Here is a 25,435-nt window from a genome sequence, read left to right as displayed (position 1 = left end):
CCACTCCACTTGTGGGATCTTAGTTTCCCTACCAGGGACTGAACCCAAGCCCTCAGCAGTGAGAGCGTGGAGTCCTAATCACTGGACTGCCAAGGAATTCCCCCTTTTTCCCTTTTTTTTTATTGAAGTACAGTTGATTTACAGTGTTGTATTAGTTTCAGGTGTACAGCAACGTGATTCAGTTATACATGTATTTTTTCAGATTCTTTTCCCTTATAGATTATTACAGGATATTGAGCAGAGTTCCCTCTGCTATACGGGAGGTCCTTGTTGGTTATCTGTTTTACATACCGTAGCGTGTATATGTTAATCCCAGACTCCTAGTTTATCCCCTCTCCTTCCCTCTTTGGTAACCAGAAGTTAAGTAGTTGCCACTCCTCATTCTTAGGTTGATGATTTAAGCTCTGGTTGAATGGAAACAAACCTTTGAGTAATTACAGCTTAAGGTGTTGGCCCTGACATGAAAACATTTCAGGGGAACATTTAAACTGCTTGTGAACTTTTGTTAAAGCACTTTGGAAGCACCTGCTTCTGTAATGTAAGGTAATACAGCAATTACAAGTCATTAATCCTGAAAGGAAGCAGCTTTTCTCCCAAGAAGAAGCAAGAAAAGATGGTGGGTGGGGGGGGGGGGGGTGATGGGGGTGGGAGGGGGTGGGAGGCACTGCGAGCTCAGGTGCTTTTAATATGTGCCTCATGTGTGCCCCTTGGCATGATGCTAAGCAGTTGACATAGGGTATCTGCTTTTTTTTTTTTTTTTTTTTGCCATGCTCCACCACTGTGGAATCTCACTTCCCCAAGCAGGGATTGAACCTGGGCCATGGTAGGGAAAGCCCAGAATCCTAACCACTAGGCCACCAGGGAACTCCCATGGGTACCCGTTTTTAATCCTCACAACAGCCCTGCAAGGTAGGCATCATTCCCATTTTACAAAGGAGGAAACTGAGGCTCAGAGAATACTTCCTTTATGGTTTATAGATTGCTCACCAGTCCACCTCCTATGTTCTCCATGTGCTCATGAACAACATAGAGTATTTTACATGTTTACAAACTTTACTTAATGGACTCATGCCAGACATATCTTTCTGCAACTTTGTATGTTTGCCTATAACAATGTTTTGGGATTTCTGCATGTTGATACCGTGGAGCTGCAGTCTGCATTTCTCAGTGCTGTTAGTGGATACACTTTGGTATCCACTCTCCAGACAAAATTATTCTTCTTTTATCCTTCAACAAAAATATTTTCCTTTTTTGTACCTTCTCTTGCCAACAACACATAGCTTACTTGCTTTACACACTGAAATGTCTCCCTTATCGTTTTTACATAGTACAGTTTTTAACCTTTAAAAGATCTTAACAAAACCAAGAAACAATTGAACTATTTGTTATGTCAGCATTTTCTGATCGGCAAGCGTAAGAACACATTCCGTAACCTCTAAAAACATACATTTTTCTCATAGCACAATTTCTCTTTAATGTGGTACAAGATGCCTATTTAATAAACCCAAACATCTTTTGAAGTTCTACTAATTAACCCAAAGCTGACGTCTCGGGCAAAGTGGGCTGTGTTTGTATTTCAAGGACATGATGAAAGTTAACTTCAAGCTTTCTCCTAGGCATATCTGTTCTCTCAGGGTCAGAATTCTGAAAATAGTATTTTATCAAGCCAGCTTTCTCTAACTGCTTATGCAAAAAGAGCCAGTTGTAGAGTTTCAAAAGAATTTCATCTTAACTAATTTTCTCTGGAGTCTCAAGAATACTGTTGGCCCCACAGTATTAAAAAAAATCATTTCTTTTTCTTAGTCATAGGTTCATAGCTAAAGTTTTTCTTAATTAATTGAACCTGAATTTCCCATTTTACAAAGGCAACAAGAATACCAATCACACAAATGGAATACACAGTCACACACCAGAAGACAGAAATGTCAGAAATCCTCCAAGAGGATGACCAATAGGGAGTCCCAATACTTCCTTAGCACAAATGGTCCTCAATGGTAGACACAGGTCAGAACCAATTGACAAAATGCCCAAATAGTAAGTAAGTAAGTAGTAAGTCAGTCCACTGGGTGCACACCAGTGGACTTACTCGGTTTTGAAACTCATCAGCTCATCCAGAGGCATCTTTCCATTCCACCAAAGAAAAGCATAGGTTGGCAGCTGCTGCCGAACTGGGGAGAAACAGGGAGGAGCCCCGAAACAAATGGTTGCGGCAACTGCTAGGAACATCCCCCCAAATCCCCCTCCCAGGGCCAGTGAGCCACGAGCAGCCAGTTCTTCGCCTCCATCCGGGTGCATCATCTTGGCGGGGGCTCTGCTTAGGGACCCCGCCCCGGGAGCCAGATATCGCGAGAGCGCAGTCTCGCATTGGGAGCCCAAGTCTGTTACCGAAAGTGCGTCCAGCTGCACTTAAAAGGCAGTAAAGGGGTAATGTTGGTGAAAAGGAAAGTGTGCTTTATTTCAGAGGCCAGCAACCAGGGGGCTGGGCAGATTCGTGTTCAAAGGTCGACTCCCCCCATTGATAATAAGTGGGCAAGAGGGCAAGAGTTTATTTTTGTTTTTTTCAATATTTATTTTTTTGGCTATGCCAGATCTTAGTTGCAGCACTCGGGATCTTCGTTTCGGCAAGCAGGATCTAAAAGAGCTTTTAAAGGGGAATTGCAGGGGCCTATAGATGGAGGGAGGGGGCTCCATGCAGAAACAGCACAGTCAGCTCTGACAGTCATCTTGAAATTGCTCATGGGCTGGTCTAATTAGGATCGTCTTGATTCTTTTAAGTACGATTACTATTCAGTTCCAGGATCAGTTTGTTCCTGTTTCTCTATAGTCCAGTCCTCATGCAGTTAACTTCTTCCACCTGGTGGGGGTTTCAATATCTACAACACAGCTCACAGGACATGGCTCAGAATATAATGTATAGCCCTTGAGGAGGAACTAAAGGCCCTTGACTTTGCTTAATGACTAAACTATTATTTAGTCTTGCTGGACTGCTTTTCTTTGCTTCTACATTTTCTCGCTTCTCTGATTAAACTTATTCTTTGGCTAAAACTTTTCCGTAGACAATAGGCAGGCAGAGGACATGCGGGGAGGGACCATAGTGTCCTGCTCCATTTCAAGATGTGGCATCTTTTCATGTGATTCCTGGTCATTCGGTATTTTTCTGTGCATTGCCTGTTCTTATCCTTTGCCTGCTTTTTTAATGAGATGTTTTTCTTGTTGATCTGTGAAGAATTCTCTGTGAGTTTTGCCTTCTCATCCTTTGTCGATTATTTATTGCAAGTTCTCCCATTTATGTGGCTTGTCGTTTTAACTTTATGAACAGTGTTCTATAGTAGGCAGGTACTTTAAATTTTATCTTATTATTTTTTTTTTAATTAATTTTTTGGCCGCATTGGGTCTTCATTGCTGCGCGTGGGCTTTAGTTGCGGCGAGCAGGGGCTACTCTTCATTGTGGTGCCCCGGCTTCTCATTGCAGTGGCTTCTGTTGTTGCAGAGCACGGGCTCTAGAGAGCAGGCTCAGTGGTTATGGCTCGCAGGCTCTAGAGCACAGGCTCAGTAGTTGTGGCATGTGGGCTCAATAGTTGTGGCTCTCAGGCTCCAGAGCACAGGCTCAGTAGTTGTGGCACACAGGCTTAGTTGCTCCACAGTGTGTGGGAATCTTCGCGGACCAGGGATCAAACCTGTGTCCCCTGCACTGCCAGGCAGATTCTTAACCACTGTGCCACTAGGGAAGCCCTCTTTGTAATTTTGATTGGAATTTCATTGAATTTCTCACTCTTTGGGGAGAATTCACATCTTTACATTATAGGGATTTCTGAACCATGACCTTGGTATATTTCTCTGTTCAGATTTTTTTTTTTACTGCCTTCAATAATATTTTGTAAGTTTCCCCAGACATTTTACACAGCTGTTCAATTTGTCCCAGGAACCTTGTACTTTTTGTTACTATCATGGCTGTAGCTTTTTTCTTTTTTTACATTTTCTAGCCATGTCTTACGGGTATAGAGGGATGCTTTTGGCTCTTGTGTATTGATCTGGTATCTCACAATCTTGTCGAATACTCTTACTACTTCTACCATTTAGATTTTGACATTTTTGTGCCGATAGGGCAGGTTTGATCTTCTTTCCTATACTTGTCATTTCTTTTTCGTATCATATTTTATTGGTTAGGACCTTAAATAGAAACAATAACAGGCATCTGTGTGTTATCCCTGAAGTTAATGGGAATATTTCTAACATTTCGTGTTGAAGTCTGGTGTTTATTGTAGGTTTCTGATAGATCTCTTTTTCTAGGTGCGTTTCAGGTAGGCTGTGGTTTGATGGAAAGAGAAAACACACACATATCACATATACATGTACATACACATACGCACACACGGGTACTCTTACACACATACAGGGTAAAAGTAGATTAACATTCTGATTTGTTTAGCTAAGGATGCAGAAAACGATTAGAAGCCAGGTGGCCTCACAAAGCGCAGCATACACCACACAGCTCAGCCCAGCTTCCTAGGGCTCTCACAGCCCTGCCGGTGTTGCCTGTCAGTGGCTGGGTCCGAGCAGCTCTCGCTTTCCCGTGACCTTCTACTTGTGCTGTGCAGGAAGAACTGGCACAAAGAGGTTTATGCTCTTCGTAGGAAATATTAGACCTTACTCTTCCTTCATCCACCCAGGAAACATTTACTGAGCCCCTACCCTGCCTGGCACTGTGCAGGGGCTCCATGACCAAGACGCTTACACTTCTCTGTCCCCGGGAGTAGCTTTGGATGGCACCCCCTTTTTCGTTGTTGGATCCTGTAGGGAGGACTTGGCATGAGTAGTTGAATGAGCCCCTTATTCCAATGTGTACCCCAGGTCAGCACCACTGGTCTGAGGCAGCACCCTTTACGATCAGCAAGATAGAACATGGCAAAGGGAATTGTTTGGTGAACAGTTTTTCTTTTTGAATGTACTAAGCAACCTGCCCAGGTGATCACTACATTAATCCCCATCTCCCTTCTCCTCTCAGGATGGAGGGAAGACTGTGTATCTATGTTTCTGTATAGAATCAGAAAAAGCCCCAATAATATGTATTAGACTTGAGACACTTTTTTTTTTTTTAAATATTTATTTATTTGGCTGCACCAGGTCTTAGTTGCAGCACGCAGAATCTTCGTTGCTGTGTATGGGATTTTCATTGTGGCGTGAGGGATCTTTAGTGGCAGTATGCAGGATCTCTTAGTTGTGGCGTGCGGGATCTACTTCCCTGACCAGGGATGGAACCCAGGCACCCCCTGCATTGGGAGCACGGAGTCTTAACCACTGGACCACCAGGGAAGTCCCTAGATTTGAGACACTTTAGAAAACACATAAAACCTTAAAAAAAAATTCAAGCCACCTGTAAGGCTGCTCACTACTCACATTTTGTTTTGTTGCCTTCTGATCTCTTTACTTTCCATGTACTTATATGCATTTATCATTTATTGATTGATTATGTAGTGAGTATGAGTATTTCCCCACATCTTTTATTCTTTTCTGAATTGAGATTCACATAGTGTAATATTCACCTGTTTAAAATGTGCACTTTAGTGGTTTTTTAATACATTCATAAAATTGTGCAACCATCACCATTATCTAATTCCAGAACATTTTCATCACCCCCCAAAAGAAACCTTGTAGCCATTAGCAGTCCCTCCACATCCCCTCCCCTGTGAACTACCAGTCTACTTTCTGTCTCTGTGGATTTGCCTGTTCTAGACACTTCATATAAATGGAGTCACACAATATGTGACCTTTTGTGTCTGGCTTCTTTCATTTAGCACAGTGTTTTCAAGGTTCTTCCATATTGTAGCATGTATCCAGTACTTTATTGCTTTTTGTAGCTGAACCATCTTTTATTCTTTGAGTATGTTTACATAAACATTTTTATCTAGTTCCCTAGCAGGGCATTTAAGTGGATTCCAGTTTTTCACTGGAACACTTGTGTGCTTTTTTCTGATCCTCTCATTAATGTACATCCTGAACCACAGTCGCAGCTGATTGGCTTAGATTCAACGGTCTTCACTTATACTCTTGATTTCTTTATATTGCATACTTGTAATAATAGTAGCATTGGATCATAAAATTTCCCTTTAGTATTTGGTAATAGTAATGAGTACACATACGCCCGTTGCACAGAATTCTAGCTGGTGTTAGGCAAAGGGCACATGGCCCCTAAGAATAGTGAGAGATCCAGGATGATCTGTATTCAGTCCAGCTTTGAATCCTGACACTTGGAGGTCTTTATTAACTTCTCAGACCTTGGAGTCCCTGTTTGTAAAAGTGGGGTTGTCTGGTCCGTCTCACTGGGCTTTTGTGAGGGTTAAACAGGTTAATTTTTATGAAGGTGCCTCTTGTTTGGTCAACATCACCATCAGTGTTACTGCAGCGCTTAGATAAAAATGGGACCGAGGGAGAAGGCTCTTTAGAAAATCCTTTACCCAGCTCTGCCAGTTTTTCTTAGTATAGTCCTCTCTCCTCTGGGTGTAAACCTGGTGGAAAAGGGCAATGGAAGCCGAGGTTCCTGCCCTAGCTAACGTCCAGCTCTTACCACGTAACACTGTCTCCAGTGCTCTGAGGACCAACGACAGGGGACAGCATAGTTCTTGTTTTTTAACTGTGTGTATTAGCCCCTGTATTACCATTCTAACAGCTCGAAGTGTTTAGTTGCATTTCTGCCTTGACTCTTCTCCATGAGGTCATTTTCTCCAGCATGAGTATAGTCTAGGAATGAGATTCTACAAAACCTTCTCAGGACAGCAAACGCATCTCTGCCTTTGTCCGCTGTACCCAAAGTAATACAGCTAGGAGCCAAAGTGATAATCTGATGGGATCTGGAAACTGGCTACAATTATATGTCCTCTGAGGACCCATACCTTTTCTCAGGAAAAAAGCAAAACCGAAATAAAAAAACAAAATGCATGGGAGTTCCCTGGTGACCTAGCAGTTAGGAGTCCAGGCTTTCATTGCCATGGCCTGGGTTGAATCCCTGGTCGGGGACCTGAGATCCTGTGAGCCATGCAGCGTGGCCAAAAATCAAAACAAAAAGAGAAACAAAAAACCCAGCCGTGTTGTACAATATCTGACTTGTTTTTTCTTTTATCCCAGGAATCCTCAATCTGGCATCTGGAGTAGTAGACTTACTTCAGTTCTATTTCCCTGAATCTTTTGATCGCCTTCCAAGGGATTCTGGCCTCTTTGATGGTCCCAAACCAATTGTCCTGGAGTCCTGCAGTGTAAGTGACTTGGCAATATTGCTTCGAGGCAACAAAAGAAAAACCCAGCCCATTGAATTTGGAGCCCACCAGGTGAGTTTCTTGAGATTGTATGTTTTAAAATAAAAGGCAGGTTGCGATTGAAAAAAGGTTTGAGAAGCTGAGTTCTTTGACAGGGCTAAGAATTCAGTAGCCCCTGTCCCAGGATGAGGACGTTTCAGAGACAGGTGACTAATTGTTATCAATATTCCCACCACGCCGGCTGTTCCTCTTCAAAGACATTACCTGCCTCCCGTAGAAATAGACTCAGCATCACAAGATTTCTCTTTGTACAATTTGAATTTTTTTTCTTCTATCCCCCTTTTTTTTCTCTAGGTAATCCTTGTAGCCCATGAAATGGCAAAGGAGAAAATTCCAGAAGAGCTGGGATTAGCACTTGTGCTAACAGTTTACGAAGCCAAGGGCTTAGAATTTGATGACGTCCTCCTTTACAACTTTTTCACTGACTCTGAGGTATGTCAGACTGAATTCTTTTCGCATGTATGCATATGAGCTCCACTTCCACACCAGGAAAGAGAATTTGGAGCTGAGTAGATGAGAGTTTATCACCAGTGACCATTTCCGTGTTGGAGCGTCATCCATCTGGTGTGGGGTCTCGTGTGCTTGGATGTGGGTTTTGACAATGGCTGTGGGTTGTTTCATAGTGTGTCATGGGCTGGCTCTCCCCGTGCCCTGCCCTTCCCTGCTCTCTTGTATTCATCTTTTATGAATGCCTGGTACCCAAGTGCCCGCTTCCGGTTTTCAGTAGCTACTGTTATCCTTGACTCCCAAGGATGCTCAAGTTGGAGCAAGGTCTAAGGAGAGTCTTACAAACCAAGGCAAACTTAGCAGTGCCCACCCTATGAGGAGGGAACTGGGCAAGGTCATTCATAGAGAGACAACTGCCGGAAGACATATGAGCCTTGGTTCCTGCCCACGGGATCAGGTAATGCAGGGGATGAGAACAGCTGCCCTGTCTGAGCTCCCCTCTGGCATGGCTTTGCCACCACTGCTTGCCTCCCTTGGCCACAATAGCAGCGAAAGAGCCCCTGCACTGACCCCCGGGTACCTCTGTGCCAGCCCATTGTTTTGACTTGGCTGGAGTCCTTGTGATGGTTTTTCTTCCCGAGCTCAGAACATTATAGGTAGAGCCACCAACTCAAGGCCATTGTCCTCAGTTTTGTAGCCACTGCTTTCTCTTCACCACCGTCTTTGGTGGGGGCTCAGGCTGGCTGCTGACCCTGCTGTGGGGTCCCCTTTGGGGACTTAGCTGGCTGTGCCCCGGTCCCCACTGCAGACTTTCCGCTGCACACGGCGCATGCTTGAAGGGGCTGTTTTCATACCCAAGTCAGGAGCACTGGTAGCGTTGACTCCTTAAAATCTGCCCAAGAACTGACCCTTTAAATGGAGTCCTTTGGTTTTTTTCTTTTCCTGACCTTTTTTTAAATGTCATGTTTGCCTTGATAATACCTATGACTGATATTGCAATGGATGCTTTACGTTTTATAAAGTGCTTTTTTAATGCATCGTCTCAATTTATCCTCCACCAACCCTCTGAGGTTGTGTGTATTTTTATTACCCTCATTCTACACGTAAGACTGAGGGTCATGGAAATTAAGTAAATTGCCTCTAGTCATAATGTAGGTGGCAGAGCTCGGATATGAACTCAGATGCTTTGAGTTCCAAGTCTCACAATCTTTCCACTGTACTCCCTTCCTTTTAATTACCTGCATGCAAATCAGCTTGCAGAGCCTTCCACAATGAATGCATCATTACCATACCTTAAGTGCATTCCTTTTCTATTGACTTTTGCTAATAAAATCAGATGCATTCTCATTAACCTTGGAACCATTTTTAATCTCTGAGGACTAACTTTTTTTTCTCATAATACATCCATTGGTCATGGTTGGACCGAGGCTCTCCTAAAAGAGGAAGGGGTAAGACTATGTTGTTCCTGTCCTTTATTAAGTGCCAGTTGTATGCTTGTGCTAGTAAGAAGCTCCAGGAGCTCTGGACTTATGGATTGGTAACTTGTGGTCAACTCCGTGAAAGAAAAATGAGTTAATTCTTTCTCACCTTGATCCTGAAATGGCAAAATCCTGGATTCCTTGACCCTAAGCTCCCACCAATGACTTAGCAAATTGCATGAAATTAAAACAATCACAAATTAAGTCTTGTGGTAACATCTATTTTCTCCTGTGTATAAAATGAGAATTCTGAAAAGACTTGTGATGTGATGCTTCCCAGTTGCCAGGGAATGGAATCATGCCTCCCCCAGCACAAACCACACCCTTGGTTTATCATTTATAACCACAAGACCAAAAGGCACCAGTCAGCAGATGGGAGGAGGTGCTACAGTCCAAGGAGAGGAAAGACAGAGGTCACTTAAGTCCCCATGCGTCCGTGGTCTGGCTGCTCACATGGGGTTTCTTTTGGGGTGACGGGTGAAGGCTGATGACCAGTCCTTGTTGTTTGACACAGGAGACTGTTGAAGACTCCTGTCTGTATCCCTGGCCTCCTCTTCCTCCCTGTTTATGTGTCTGGCGGGCCCTGTGTGTGTGTGTGTGTGTGTGTGTGTGTGTGTGCGTGCGCGCGCGTGTGTGTGTGCGCGCGCATGTGTGTGTGTGCGCATGTGTGTGTGTGTGCGCGTGTGTGTGTGTGTGTGTGTAGGGGCTTCTGGTTGCCCTGGCTTGTGATTCTCCTCTTTAGAGGATTTGCTGTTACCTGTTCAACCACATGGACCCCAGGGTCATCTTCTGAAATGAGGAGGGAACCAAGGAATGGTTCTGTCACGGGCTTCTCTTGCAGGACTTGCCTCGTTTGGGGGAGGGGCAGTCACTCTGGTCGCCCCCAAACTCTCCTCCTGTGGGGACTTGGTGGGGTGCTTGCCATTGCCATTCGGCCTCAGCGGGGGGTCCCTTCCTTCACACTCGGGTGTGACTAGGACAGCAGGGACCTTCAGAACCACAGCTTTCAAGGGCTGCTGAACTAGCCTAGAGAACAGGCCCCACAAAGGAAGCCTTGCTGCCTTCTTCCTTCACGATTATGAATCCCCAGAGAAGAAGCTGGAAGACTTCTAAGTGCTTCTTCCTTTTGTTGCGGGACGTGCTGCAGGCCTGTATTCTTGCCAGAAACACACATGTTCGCTCCTGGGAGCTCTGTCTTGAGAGTGAAATGTGTTTTATTCACGGAAACAGGTTAGTCGTGTGCCACGCACGCAGCTTCTGTGTCTCCTTCAAGCCGTTTCAAAATACAGGTGCTTTGCTGGCCCTTCCAAGTTCAGGCAGCCTGCACCTCCTGCTGCCTGCCAACCCTCCTCAGATGGCAGCATGTGTGCCTTTTGCCTGCTTTCTTTGGCAAACAGTTAAGTTGGGTAAACAGCTCTATAAAGATGAAAAGGTAGTCACAGATGTGTCCTGGAGATGTTTTTTTAACTTCCAACATGACTCACATCTCTTCTCAGAACATGGTGATTAATTCCCTAATCGGTTAGTCGCATAGCCACTCTTATTTAACAGGTGGTGTTTAAGGCATTTAACCTAATGTTTATAGACTTTGCGTTATAGAGGAACTGAAGGGAGGTAATGAACTATATCCACTCGACCTTTCCATCATGCTTGAAAAGATACACAGGTGGCAAGTAGCCCCATTTTATGAAAAACTGAAGGATAGGAGAGTTGACTACCTACTCCCCCAAGACACACAATAAAGTGTGAAAACTGAAATTTCATGGGAATTCTTCACTCTAAACACCGGGTGTAATCTGGTAACATTTGCCTCCCCAGGGTCTACAAACCATGGCCCGGGGGCCAAACCCAGCTCACTGCCTGTGAGCTAAGAATGGTTTTTACATTTTTAAATGGTTAAAAAAATCAAAAGGAAAATCACATCCTGTGGCATGTGAAAATTGTCTTAAATTCAATTTTAGTGTCAAAAGATAATGTTTTTGGCATCACATCAGGCCCATTCATTTACTGTTGACTAGAGCTGCTTTTGCTCTTCAGTAATGGAGTTGAGTAAGTTGCAAGATGACCAGATAGCCCACAAAGCCAAAACTACTTATCATCTGACCCTTAGCAAAGAAATTTGCAGACTCTGGTCTATAAGTCATCATGGTTTTGTGGTTTGATTTGGGTAAAGGGGAAAATGGCTAAAATGTCAACTCTTTATCAAGCATTGTATAGATACATGACATTGATTATCTCCTTTTTATTTTTCCAACAAATGTGGGTAGTTCTGTCATCCTGCATTTTACAGAACAGGAAAATGAGACCTAGAAGAGGCGTTTGTTCAAGGTTATATAATAAGTGGACAAATTGGAATTTAATTTGTTCCATCTGACCTCAGAGTCCACCTTGCACAGTGTACCCCAGGGCTCTTGAATGGCACTCCATCCTCTCTCTTTTTTTTTTTTTTTGGCTGCATGGCTTGCAGGATCTTAGTTCCTCAACTAACTGGGGATTGAACCCATGCCCCCTGCAGTGGAAGCACGGAGTCCTAACCACTGGACCACCAGGGAAGTCCTGCGCTCCATACTTGATTGAATCACTTGGTTAGGAAATTTTGTCACCTGTGTCTTTTTTTTTAAATCATAAGAAAATAATTTTAATTTTTTATTCTTACATTTCTTAGCATTCATATTTTCTGTGAAAATGTTTTAAATTATTTACACTTTGAATGCAGCTACATCTCTTAATCTTGGTCATTTAATATAACACAAATTATATGAAAATTCAATAATTTTGCTGACATAAAGGCAAGACTATTTAATAGATGTAAAAATAATTTTTGAATTATTACATCTTAATTTTATTACTTATCTAAACATTACTAAACTATCCACATGCAACAGCAGTAATTAAATTTTTATTATCTTTGTTGTTTGTGACTCTTAGTCGTATGAAATCCAAAGCTTAACACAAATTATTTTGTATTTATAGTTTTTAGACTTATTTTTTATTTAGGCAATACTGGTTTGTAACATTATATAAATCGCTTGTGTACAAGATAGTATTTCTACTTCTACATACCCTACAGCATGCTTACCACCAAAAATTTAGTTTCCAGGACTTCCCTGGTGGTCCAGTGGTTAAGACTCCGTGCTTCCAATGCAGGGGGCGACTGTTCGATCCCTGCTCAGGGAACTAAGATTCCACATGCCATGCATCGTGGCCTAAATAAATAAATAAATAAATAATAAAATGAACCTTAAAAAAATTTTAGTTTCCCATTGTCACCTTACAGTTGATATCTTGCCCTTTGTAAGAACATGGATGGCCCCTGAGGGTACCACGCTAAGCGTCACTTGTGTCTCAATGACTGACCCTACGTGGCATTTCTTAAACACATTTTGTAAAGAGGTGAGGACACTGGTTTCCTTTCTCCATTCTGCTTGTGGACGTGCTTTCAACAACAGGAACCTCCAGGCCCTAAACACTCCTGGAAGTGAGCACACGTGCCTGCTCCTTGGCTGTCTTGGCCGAGCGTCTGGGGGTCTTCCCGGTGGCTGCCCTGATCCCTGCCTGCACCACCTGGGCCCTGACCCCCACTCTGAGGCCATAGGAGGGCCCCCTCCTCACGGCTGGTGCTGAAGGCATGGCCCCATGCCAGGCAAAGGGGGCTCCGTTCTCTGTGAGGCGCGGGGAGGCTGGGTGCCTGCTCAGACGCACACTCTGCTGGTCTTTCATTTGTCTTTGTTGTTCAGGCTTACAAGGAATGGAAGATCATTTCCTCATTTACTGCCTCATCCTCTGAGTCCAGAGAGGAAAGCCTGCCGCTGATGGAGGTGCCCCTGGAGACATGCAGCTCCTCCCAGGGCCGGGCTTTCCCGGTGAACCCGGAAATGTACAAGGTGCGTATCAGCCGCAGGTCCACTCGCTTGTTTGACCAGGAGCTGGTAAGCAGGGCTCGGCCGAGAAGATGGGGTTAAAGACAGAGCCTGTGCTAGGGGTCTTCCTGTCCGTTAGCACTGGGGGGTGGAGGGGGGGAAAGGGAGCGTGGCGGGCTCAGCACTGGTCACCCCCCTCTTCTCAGCAGAGAGCCAGGCTTGACGGGGGTGGGGCGGGGGTGGGGCTGGGGTGGGTGTGGTGGCAGGGCAGGGTGGCACCTTCTGTTCGTCTCTGGAGCTCAGTGTGGAAACTCTGACCTTGCTGATGGTGAACTCAGAAGTGAAGTCCACGACTATAGTCAGTGGGGCCCATTGTCTTCCAGCATTGTCTGTGAAGGGACCCTGCTTCTCTTCCCCTGGGTGTCCCACTACATCCCCGAGAAGGAGCCCAAAGCCAAGAAGCTCTGCAGAGTTCTCGAATGAGAGAGGCTGATGGAGGCCTCGAGAGTGAGCGTGGCACCACAGAAAACTGAACCAGCAAAACCAAAAGCTTTGGGAGAAGCTACTGTCCTAGTTTTATGTCTCCTACAAAGTAGGAAACAAATAAACAGAAGAGCAGTTACCAGGTTATTTCTGTAAATACCTGGAAGGCTCTGCACATAGATATTAAATCACCACAAGCTGTGCAAACCTCTGGGTAGCCACAAATCCGTTGTTGTTTTGAAATGTGCCTGATGTAATCAAGGAGGCCCTCCCTGAGTCCAAGACATGGGGTAGGTCAGGAGTAATGTCCTGCTAATGATAGTCACAAGAGAAGTGTATGACTGCTCCAGCGTTTTCTTTTTTGTTTTTTTCTTTTTCAAATTTTGGCCATGCCGCTCAGCTTGCGGGATATTAATTCCCCAACAAGGGACCAAACCTGGGCCCTTGGCAGTGAGAGTGCAGAGTCCTAACCACTGGACCTCCAGGGAATTCCCATGGCTCTAATTTTTAAAAATAAGTTACAGTAATTGGGTAGGATGTGACTATTCTGGTAAACTGAGTGAAAGGTACATGGGACCTCTCTGCAGTATCCTTGCAACTTCCTATGAGTCTGTAATTATTTCAAAATGGACAAGTACAGCAGATTCAAGGGTGGGCCTGTACGAACGGTGCCTCCCTCGCTGGAGCTTGGCTTCCCTGTGTGGCGGCCACAGCGCTGCTCTTCCATGTCCTGCTCGGGCCTGGGCTGTATTTCATTGAATATTTCTCCAAAATCAGAGTAAGCCTGTTGAAGTGAGACACATTGCACTATAGCCTGAAGGCTCATGCCTCTGTCTTGATCTTGTCTCAAGCTCCTGAACGGGGAGCTGAAGCAGCTGTACACAGCCATCACCCGGGCTCGGGTCAACCTCTGGATCTTTGACGAAAACCCAGAGAAGCGGGCTCCTGCTTTCAAATATTTCATGAAAAGGAATTTTGTCCAAGTTGTGAAAATGGATGAAAATAAAGGTAAGAGCTCATGAAAATATTCTGGCTGTTGGACAGAACGCATGTTACTCTCAGCTGCTCTAGGGCCAGGTGTAAAGGGTATAGTTTTTGGAAAGCACTTTCTTTCCACATTCTTCTGAGAAATGAGTGTTCCTATTTATTGCTGAGGTGTGTGGGAGGCTGAGGCTGTGATGAGATTGGGAGGGTTAACTCCTTCAGGGAAGAACTTTTATTTGTCCTTTAAAGGTGAGGATCGTGGGCAAAGAATAGAGAAAATAGGCTTTGTTGGGAGAATACAAAGTACTGTGGGCTTTTTGACAGCTGGTTGGCAATATCCGTCAAAATGAAGAATGCCCATACCTTTTGACCCAGTAATTCCACTTGGAGGGATCTATCCAGAGATACTCTTTTATAAAAGCTCTAAGATACATGCACAAGCGTGTTCATTACAGCCCCGTTTGTAATTATAAGAAACTAAAAATGACCTAAGTGTCCATGGAGATGGAACTCTTTGCGGTGGCTCCTCCGGTGCTGGGACCGGTGGGTGTGAGGTTATTGACTAGATGTGGACCTCTTCCGCTTTTCATCATGATACCCTTCTGTGCTGTTGGCGGTGTTTAAAAAAACAAAAACAAAACCCCAACATCGTCATGTATTGTCTTTCATAATTTCCAAAGTCTAGCTAATTAAAAAATGGAATGAAGGTCTCCTGATGGGATAACTGGGAGATAAATAATCAAGCCTCATAAAGGAGAAAGTTGTTCTCTTTCTTGGGGGTTAGCTGTTGAGTTGGCCTCTCCGGGCCATGGTGAATTTCGCCAAAGATGGGGGGAAAGCCCAGGGCTCTGTGGCTGCAGAGAGGTTGGTTGGTTTCCTGAGCATTTTCCAGCCCGTTTTAGGAAGACTCTTTCTGGTTACAGCCAGTGGCTCCATCGGGGACCAGGATTAGAGGCTCTGTTGCTGGGCCCTGACTGTGGTGCCGTAATGGGGAAAGTGGAAGGCTTGGGGTTCACCTGGCCTCTCGTTAGAACTCTCCCCTGTGCAGCCACGGGACTTCATTCAGCTCCCACTTTCTCTCCCTGGGCCTCCACTTCCTCGACTAAAAGGAAAATGAGTGGGCTGGCCTACCGTGGGGGCTCTTATTCTTCCCCGCAGCTCTTAGTCCTTTTATCTCAAAATATGTCCTGGCAACCCATTATAAGAGACCATCAAGATCGGCAGTTTTTCTAATTTAAAAATTCAAAAGGAAAAAGGATTACCATTTATCCTATCTCCTGCTGACAGTACGCGTGCAAGGAAGGGGCTTCGCCGGCCTCACTGTGTCTGCCATTTTCAGTTTTCGGAGTCTGTTGACTGGAATCTTGCTGCTTATAGGTACCTGTGTGTATATCCGAGCCTTGGCGCCCAGGCCCCTGGACAGAAGTAAAACTGGGTTGTTGGCTGTCTTCTGGAAGTGTGGCAGGACTGGTGAATGGAAGGGTCCTGACGTTGCAGTACGCTGTGTTGTGATGGCGTTCGGCATCCTCTTCACACAATAGCTTGGGAAAATGCCAGAATTCAGTTGCCATCAGATTTCAATATATATAAAAAAAAGATTTATCTGCAGAAAATAATGGAAAGAATGGTTAACCCATTTCTCTCTCAACATTGAATGAGATACATTGTCAGCTGCGGTTCTCTATTTTTGTTACTGGACCAATGTTCTATATAAATAATTAGGATGTAACCATTTAATACTTGGTTTAAATGTGTCTGTAACCATCAACCTCAGTACCGTCCCTACAATGTTACATTCTACATATGTCATTCTGTTGTGTCAGATACCAGTGTTTAGTGAGGTATCTTTAAGGCACATAGTAGAAAACAACATTGGTAAATTACTTAAGTTCCTTTCACTGCGATTTGGAAATGATAAATCTTTATAGGATGAGACCTTTTTTTGGACTAGCTTTTTTATTGAAAAAAAAAGGTTCAATTTGTGTTGGTAAGGATTGCATTCATATTTAATAGTGCTTGCTTTTCCTCTGGCCACAGCATTTTGAGCATTAACCAGAGTACCTCTACTCTTAGCAAACCGTAGTTTCTTACAGGTGTTTAAACTATTTAAAACAAGCCTATGCAGTTCTTAAGGAGGAAGATAAATGAGATGTGACTTGAGTACTATTGAGAAAATGTCCCTATTTAACATGAAAGAATTCAGAATTTTAAAAAAAAAGAGTGCAAGGAAAAGTCCGGTCTTAATTGTCAGTTACGAGTTGCACATGGTAAAGTCTTTGCGAGGACATCTGCTCTCCCTGTTCTAGGGAGCTGGGGATGAGTGTGGTGGCTTTGCCTTTGGGGGTCTCTTCAATGTGGCACCAGCAGAGGTCACCAGCCAGATGCAGAGATACTGTGTGGGGCTTTGCTGTGGGAATAAGATGTCACCTGGGCACTCACAGTGCATACAGCCTCTGCGAATTCAGCTTTGCACACAGTGCGTGGTGGCGGGGGTCCTGTGTGTGTTTTTGCACCTCCTAAGCGAAGCCGGTCTGTCTGCCGGGCTTCTCGGGTTGGCATCTGCTGGCCCAGGGGACTCTGACCTTTTCGGCTCAGATTTGTCTCTGTCGTCGTCTCGGTGTTCAGCCCCCGGTGTGTTTTATGAAGCAGTGGCTCGGTACCCCCAGGGAGTGTCGCCGCCCATGCCCCCACTGGAAATGTTCAGGCGTCCTGAGAAGGCGGGGCCAGCGCAGTCCTGCCGGCCGCTGAAGCTCACAGACGGGGCGGAGAGCAGGTGGTGGCAGCGGTCAATGTCCACCAACCAGAATGTGTCAAATTGCTTCCTGGGATGAGGGCACAGTGGAAGTGCGGTCACATCCTGTCACCTTGTCCCTTGCTAAGGCCCAGGCAGGGGAGTTTGCCAAGAGCTACATGGCTTTGGGTTTTCAAGGAGGAACTAGAAATTGCTATCTGTCTTCTAATTCATATCTCTAGGAAAGAAAAGCAGACCAAAGTTCAAAAATCAAACAACATCCTTTCTCACCCCCACCCGCTTGTCCCAAAACCTGCCATGACCTGGCTTGGTAAGCTAAATTCTATCTTACGTGAACACTAAACAGACAACATAGGTGTGTGCGTTTGCTCGGGCCGCCGTAATAGATACCACAGGCTGGGTGGCTTACACAACAGGAATCATTGTCTCAGTTCTGGAAGCCAGAAGTCTAAGATCAATAAAGCTGTCAGTGGTTTGGTTTCTTCTGAGGCCTCTCTCCTTGGCTGTTAGATGGCATTTCTTCCGTGTCAGCCACCCCCCCCCCCCCGCCCCGTGTCTCTTTGTGTGTGTTAATCTCCTTTTCTTACAAGGATGCCGGTCAGATCAGATTGGGGCCCACCTGTGTGACCCCATTTTACCTTAATCACCTCTTAAAGACCCTTGTCTCCAAATACGGTCACATTCCGAGCGACTGGGGGTTAGGACTTCAACATTGGAAATTTGGGGGGTAGGAGAACAAAACTGAGCCTATAGCAACAGGTTTCAGTGAAGGAATCCCCAGAGAAGCAAGCTCTCGTTTCTCTTTCATTTTAGACCTCGACGATAGCATGTTTGTTAAAACCTCGACCCCTGCGGAGTGGATCGCCCAAGGAGATTACTATGCTAAACACCAGTGCTGGAAGGTAAGGGGTGAGGTCTGCGTGACCCGTGGCCTCACCGGCAGGTTTCTTATCCTTGCATGTGTCACCAGGACAGGGCGGGGGTCAGGGGTCATGGTCCTTGTGCTGCTGCCGCTTCTGCAACATCAGGTCACCCACCATGCAGAGATCTTCCGGTCCCTCTCCCCCCCTCCCCCACCCCGTGCCGTCACGACAGCCCTTCTTGTTGGCCAAGTGCCAATGTGTGATGTCAGGAAGAGGGAGGGTCCTGCCCCTGCCCACTGAGGAATTCTTCTCTCAGGAGGGATGGAGAACAGGCCAAACTTGCGATGGGAGAAGCTCCAGAGTTTCTCTGTAAGGGGGCTGGGGTGGATACAGAGAGGGGTGGAGGCCTGTGGTCACCCCTGCAATCAAGGGTAAGGGAGGAGAAGACAGTTTGCACTGTTGTGTGTTTGGTTGTGTGGGGATAGTATGTCTGTGAATATGCAGCTGCAGAAGTTGACTGAGCCCAGACCGTATTCATTGCCCATCCTTATAATGGGCACGGAAGACTAAACACTTGGCTGTTGTTATAAAACCAAGATTTTTTTTTTCGGAGAGGGGGTAGAGAGGGATGATGTGGGCAGCAGGTGTGGGTATGAAATTAGAAAACCGTAAGGTCTTCCCCTTACTTCCTTCAGGACACAGCTGGTGTTATACATATTGCCCGTGGATTTCCAGTTCTTTATCCCTTTAAAGATACCTTTCGAATGTTTAAATCTAAAATCTTTTGAGGGAAACAGTACAGATGAGAATGTTATAAAAAGTGTCCTCCTCACCTGACTTTATTTTGACTCCACTAAAGGGCTTTCGGACTCAGAAAGTTTATTGTTTTCGGCTGCATGTCAGTGAGGGTCTCAGAACCACCGTACAAATGGAAACCCCTCGAGATTCATTCATTCAGCATATTCTTGTTGAGCTGTGGGCCCAGCATTGTGTTTAGGTTGCAGGCTACAATGGTAGGCAGGTAGGCAGGACAGGTGTACAGAAGAGGGCACAGTGGCAGCGGTTCCAGATGTCACATGTGAATGACAAGCTGCCTCCAGAACCACCTGTCCTGGAGGGGGAGACCAGGGAAGGCTGCTTTGAGTGGGAGCCTTGAGCTGGGACCTGTAGGATAAATAAAATGAACCAGGCAGAGGAGAGATGGAAGAGCACTTCAGTCAGAGGGAAGAGTGTGTGCAAAGGCCCGGTGGCAGAAAGGCACATGGCACGTGTCACGGGAATGAAAGGAGGCCCACGGGGCTGGGGAGGCTGGAACAGAGAGCCCAGGGGGAGCGATGCCGTCCTGTCCATGTTATCAGTAAGTGCCACTTAACCCTTCCCTTGCCCACGCTGAGGCTGAATCTCTACATGCTGGGCAGACCATGAACTTTCTGCCCTGTAGTCCTCACTTGGAGACGTGATGTCAGCAACTTTCTGCTGGAAGGGATCAGGGAGCAGACTGATTCCCCCGGGACACGTGTCTGCCCCTCTTCTGTCTGCTACACACAGGTCTGCATGTGCTGAGGAGCTGATCAGTCACCTTCTGGGATGTGGCGGGACACCATCTCTGTCCCCATTTCTACTGTAGTAGGCGTCCTGCCGCTGCCCCACCAACACTGTCCACGAGCCTTGCTTGTGACCAACTAGAGGGGACCTGCGTTGAGCCCAGAAAAGCCACTGGGTGACCTCGGGCCAGTTGCTCCATGTCCTTGACCCGAGGTTGTTACCAAATACAGTGAGAAGGATGAAACATCTCGAGCAGGGCTGTTGAAGATTAGATGAGGGTGTTATTATGGTGACCTGTAAAAATATGTCTGATGTGCCTTTTCCATGGCTCCTAGGTGTTTCCAAAAGGAAGCTTTGAGTCTGAAGTGTTAGCTGGTAACACTATTGGGCTTTATCCTCTGGGGCCGTTTTCTTTTTTCTTTCTCTTTTTTTAATTTTTATTGGCGTGTAGTTGATTTACAATGTTGTGTTAGTTTCAGGCGCACAGCATACTGAGTCAGTTATACATATATCCACTCTTTTTTAGGCTCTTTTCCCACATAGGCCATTACAGAGTACTGAGTAGAGTTCCCTATGCTATTCAGTAGGTCCTTATTAGTTATCTATTTTATATATAGTAGTATGTATATTATCAATCCCAACTGAGGCTGTTTTCTTTAGCATTTCAGCACCTTCCTGCCCCTCCCCCTCGGATGTGGCTGGGGCGAGACCCAGCGCTTTGTATATGCGAACATGGAATATGTGCTTTAACTCTCGTTCCTATGTCACCTCTGTGACCTTGCTGGGAATAGAAACCTTTGGTCTATTCCAGGTTGCAGCCAAGTGTTACCAAAAGGGAGGTGCGATTGAGAAGGAGAAGCTGGCTCTGGCCCACAACACCGCCCTGAACATGAAGTCCAAGAAAGTCAGCCCCAAGTAAGAGCCTTGGGGGTCATTTCAGGTTTGCTGTGATGAGAGTTCAATCTCCTGGTGTCACATCCCATGGGAACTCTGTTCTATCTCCTCCTTCCAGGGAAAAGCAGGTGGAGTATTTGGAACTGGCCAAAACATATCTGGATTGCAAGGAGCCAAAGCTGTCCCTTAAGTGTCTGAGCTATGCCAAGGAGTTCCAGCTGTGCGCCCAGCTGTGCGAGAGGCTGGGAAAGGTACGCCCGGCCCACAGCTGCTCCTGGGAGAACTGGGCTTCGTGGGACAGATGGAAAGGTGGCCCCCAGCCTCCGCCTGTGTCAGGATGGGCTCCTGTCCTCCCAAGAGGGAGAGGTTGGCCCTGTCGACTCTGTGGGTGGCCCTTCTTTCTCCATCTGCTCAAGCATTTAGGTGGTTCCAAGGACTCTGTGTGTGTGTGTGTGTGTGTGTGTGTGTATCCATGTCTGTGCGAGTGTTTGTTACCCGTTATTAACCACAGGGAGGCTAAATGTTCACATCAAAGGGAAGACGGGTTTTAGAATAGTCCTGCCTTTTCCTTTCCCATGTTCAGTCTGGAGTCGGCCCGGGTGGACGGTGTGGCAGTTACATGGAGGTTTCTTTGTGTCCAAAGCAATTACTCTAGATCTGCACCAAGCAGTCTGGCAGCCACTAGCCACATGTGGCCTCTTAATTAAACATCTCACTTAATTAAAGTGTAATAAAGTAAAAAATTCAGTTGTAGTCTCACTAGCCGCCTCTCAAGTGCGTGTTGTGATAGAACATCTCCATCACGCTGGGAGCACTGGTGGACAGAGCTGCTGGTCCGAGCACAGAACCCGCAGCGTGGCCTGCAGGCGGGCACAGGCCACAGGTTCTTATTATCTGCAACACGATTAACTCCAAAGAGGAAAATAGAGATTTTTATGATAATTTGGTATTGCTGTGACATCCGAGAGGCGATGACTTTCTTAGTGATTCATTTTTCTTCTGTTTATTGAGGTGTAGTTGGTGTATAATGTTATATTGGCTTTAGATGCACAGCATGATGATTCAATAGATGCATAATTTGGAAAATGGTCACCGCAGTAAGTTTAATGTCCGTCACCACACATAGTGACAGTCTTTTCTTCTTGTGATGAGAACATTTAAGATTGCTTTCATTTATATGTGGAATCTAAAAAATAAAACAAACGAACAGAGATAAAACAGGAACAGAGTTACGGATCCGGAGAACAAACCAGTGGTTACCAGAGGGGAGGGGAGGTGGGGGTAACATAGGTGAAGCAGATGAAGAGGTACAAACTACCAGGTATAAAATAAATAAGCTACAGGGTGTAATGTACAGCACGGAGACTATAGCCAATGTAAGAGTCTGTGGCCTGTGCCAGCCTGCCAACTTTCTATGGCGTGTCCTCTGTAAGAATATCAAATCACTGTGCTGTGTACCTGGAACTAATGTAAACGAACTACATTTCAACGAAAAATACTAAAATAAAAATAAATATAAGCTTAAAAAGATCTACTTTCTTAGCAACTTTCAAATACAGAATACACTATTATTAACTACCGTCACAGTGCTGTACATAAAGCAGTTCATTTTTAAAATTTTAATTAAAAATTTTTAAATTGAAGTATAGCTGAGGTACAGTAATATTATGTAAGTTACAGGTGTACAGTGTAGCCATTCACGATTTTTAAAGGATGTGCTCCATTTATAGTTATTATAAAATAGCAGCTATATGCTCCGTCTTGTACTGTATATCCTTGTGGCTTATTTTTTACCTCATACGTCATACCTCTTAATCCTCTGCTTCTTTCTCGCCCCTCCCCCTCCACTGGTAACCACTAGTTTGGTGTCTGTGTCTGTGAGTCTCCTTCTTTAGTTTTATTCACTAGTTTGTTGCATTTTTTAGATCCCACATGTAAGTGATATCGTCTTTGACTTTTTTCACTTAGCACAGTACTCTCCATCCATGTTACTGCAATGGCTGAGTAGTATTCTTTTTTATGGCTGAGTAGTATTCCATTATATATATATGTGTGTGTGTGTGTGTGTGTGTGTATATGTGTATGTACCACATCTTTATCCATCCATCTGCTGATGGACGTTTAGGTTGCTTCCATATCTTGGTAAATAATACGAAGCCGTTCATTTTTACTGTATCTGTTGTGGTGGGTTGGACGTGAAACCATCTGGTCCTCGCCACGGGTACTGCTCTAGGGTGCCTGGCTGCAGCTGCTGCATTTCCTCCTGCGTCAGGTGTTATGACCGTCCAGCAGGGAGGCGGGTGTCCATGTCTGTATGTAAACTGGAGGAACTCCTGGGCCCTCAGAGCACCATTGGGAGGGGTGTGGGTGGGACCTACTGGGAAGTTTGAAGTGTGGCCCCAAGTCAGTGTCCGAGAAGATAAGGCCCTCCCAAGGCTGCCCCCTGCCCCATGCTTACTGTGGGATGTGACTAGTTAGGATGTGGGAGAAGCGGGCGGAATGGAGATTTCAGCATGGGGAGGAAGTTTGGGTCATAAGATTCCCGGAACTAGAATGGTTTCTGAACTCTCCACGTTCCTTTGTCCCCCGGCCTCCATCTCCAAGGTACCCCCTTGGGCCCTAAGCAGTGACAGCTACAGGGGACAGGCCTCAACCTGTCGCTTTCCCCTGTTTGCCTGACAGCGCCTGTCCCGGCTGAACCCGAGCCCCCCTCCTTGTCTGCTCACCGTGCCTCCCCCAGGCTGCTGAGCTCCGCCTCTGAAAGTGGGGTGGGGCCCAGGAGGCCAGACGTCCAGCCCACGTTCCCTTCTCCAGGACCTCAGTGCCTTCAGGATGTGGAGGGTGCCCTGCTCCTGCGGACACGCACGGCCTGCCGGCCTTCCTCACATCCCCAGGGTTGACCCCTGGTGCCAGCTCCTTCCACGTTCTCTCACCAGCATGTTCCAGCAGCTCCGAGCCCCACCCGGGAAAGAGCCTGGTCCCTTTCTTTGCTCAGGCCACTCTTGTGGCCATCCCACCAAACTAGCCAGCATGATTCAAATCGACCATCCTTTGCAAAATCCTTAGGCCACACGACCTCCCTGTTCCCACCCCCCAAACGTGTGCTGACCCTGGGGAGAAGGGTTTGTGAGGGGCGCGTGGGAACGGAAGATTTCCTTTCAGGGATTCCTCTGCCGTGCCTGCTTCCTGCCTCACCAGAGAGCAGCACTGGTTTCCCTGGAAACCTCTCAAGGCCCTTGCTCTGGGTGACGGGAGCCCAGAGACCCAAGAGCGGGGCCTGCTTAGAGCCAGCCCGCCCCGTCTTGACCCAGTTGGGTGCACGCTTGCACCTAAGGGGGCCTGCGTTCACCCTGGGGGTTTCCTTAGAAACAGCCTCGTCAAGGAGAGGAAGCGGTGGCGAGGGGTTATGGTTAATGGGGTGTGACCGACGTGGCAAGATAGGTCTGGGAGCTCCCTGGTCCGTGAGGTCTCTGGACATAGAAGAACCTCACACCTGAATCTTCGTATTTTGGCATTTCGTGTGGCTTCTCTCGTTAAATAAACCCCAGCTAAGATTTATTAATTAGAGAGTCTGGCACACACATCTTGTTTTGTTCCATTTTGATTCTGTTTTCTCTTTGGACATCAGGTGCAGCCAGTCGAGTTAGGAAGCGAGGTGTTCAACACATAGGTAACCCTGCCTTCGCCTAGTGCCTGCCAGGCACTGGGGGTGCTTGGCGACCAGCAGGCAGCAGGGCAGGGGCCTCTGCCTTTGTAGTTTCCCTTCCTCGCGTGGGAGAGAGGTGACAGAGCCAATAGTACAGAAGATGCCTGGGGGAGGGGAGAGGGGGTGTCGGGTGTTGCTCTTTTAGATGTGGGCTGGGTCAGGGAGCTGACTCTTTTTTTTTAATATTTATTGATTTTATTTATTTATGTAGGCTGCGCTGGGTCTTAGTTGTGGCATGTTTTGTTGCAGCAGGTGGGATCTTTTTTAGTCGTGGAATGAGGGCTTCTTAGTTGTGACGTGCAGACTCTTAGTTGCAGCATGTGGGATCTAGCTCCCCAATCAGGGATCGAACCCAGGCCCCCTGCATTGGGAGCTCAGAGTCTTACCCTCTGGACCACCAGAGAAGTCCCAGGGAGCTGACTTTTGCATAGAGACCACGAGAATAGCTGCCTCCGGAGGGCATCGCAGATAAAAGCCCCCAAGGAGGGAAGTCTGGGCGCATTTGAAAAGCAGCAAGAAAGCCAGTTTGGCCAGAGCAGGGTGAGTGGGGTCGAAATGGTAAAATGAGCCAGAGAGGGTGGCAGGAACAAATCAGATAGCACCTTGTGGTCCATGGTAGGGACTGGATTTATTCCAGGGGGAGGGGAGCCAGTGGAGAGTGTTGATGGGAGGGGTGACGGGAAACGAATGATTGGGATGCTCTGTGGACAGCTCTGTAGGCCGCAAGAGTAGAAGCAGAAAGGCCAGTTAGGAGGGGAGAGCAGCGGCTCAGGCTGAGATGCTGCAGCTTGGATGGCCTCCGTAGTGGTGGAGGGGCTAGGAAGGAAGGGATCCCGTCTGGCAAATGTTGGGAGAGCCAAGCCGACAGGATTAGCCGATGGGCTGGACAGGAAACGTGAGAGGAAGGAGTGGGATATACTCTCTGTTCACACAAACCCACCATCGTTTTATTTTCCCCATCCTCTTCCTCCTCGTGGCCATTTCTGCTCTCGTCTCATTGGCAGCCGTTCCGGTGCAGTTAATATATGTCCCCATCCGCATGCGTAACCAAAGAATAAATAGTGTCGTATTCCCTGTACATATTTATTTTAAGCTTATCTAAATAGCATCTTG

The 25,435-nt window shown here is 46.3% G+C and overlaps 2 protein-coding genes across 4 annotated transcripts in view; both read left to right on the top strand.

The window, feature by feature from the left end:
* The window catches only part of TRANK1 (tetratricopeptide repeat and ankyrin repeat containing 1), an 86,456-nt gene that overhangs the window by 49,003 nt on the left and 12,018 nt on the right, over positions 1-25,435 (top strand). For all 3 annotated transcript variants that reach the window (XM_057706041.1, XM_057706042.1, XM_057706043.1), the window contains 7 exons: positions 7,123-7,322; positions 7,605-7,742; positions 12,973-13,119; positions 14,430-14,586; positions 18,128-18,216; positions 20,534-20,637; positions 20,735-20,867. In XM_057706041.1, coding sequence (XP_057562024.1) covers positions 7,123-7,322; positions 7,605-7,742; positions 12,973-13,119; positions 14,430-14,586; positions 18,128-18,216; positions 20,534-20,637; positions 20,735-20,867 — 968 coding nt within the window. The remainder of the gene's footprint in view (positions 1-7,122; positions 7,323-7,604; positions 7,743-12,972; positions 13,120-14,429; positions 14,587-18,127; positions 18,217-20,533; positions 20,638-20,734; positions 20,868-25,435) is intronic.
* Positions 15,390-16,103, top strand: LOC130835047 (protein kish-A-like). Its single transcript, XM_057706265.1, has 2 exons — positions 15,390-15,426; positions 15,850-16,103. The coding sequence occupies exons 1-2, from the start codon at positions 15,390-15,392 to the stop codon at positions 16,101-16,103; spliced, it is 291 nt and encodes a 96-aa protein (XP_057562248.1).

Source organism: Hippopotamus amphibius, chromosome 13, assembly GCF_030028045.1.
Source record: "Hippopotamus amphibius kiboko isolate mHipAmp2 chromosome 13, mHipAmp2.hap2, whole genome shotgun sequence".
NCBI classification, from domain to species: domain Eukaryota; kingdom Metazoa; phylum Chordata; class Mammalia; order Artiodactyla; family Hippopotamidae; genus Hippopotamus; species Hippopotamus amphibius.
Note: the sequence above shows the minus strand (reverse complement) of the source record. Positions and strands in the feature narration are given on the sequence as shown.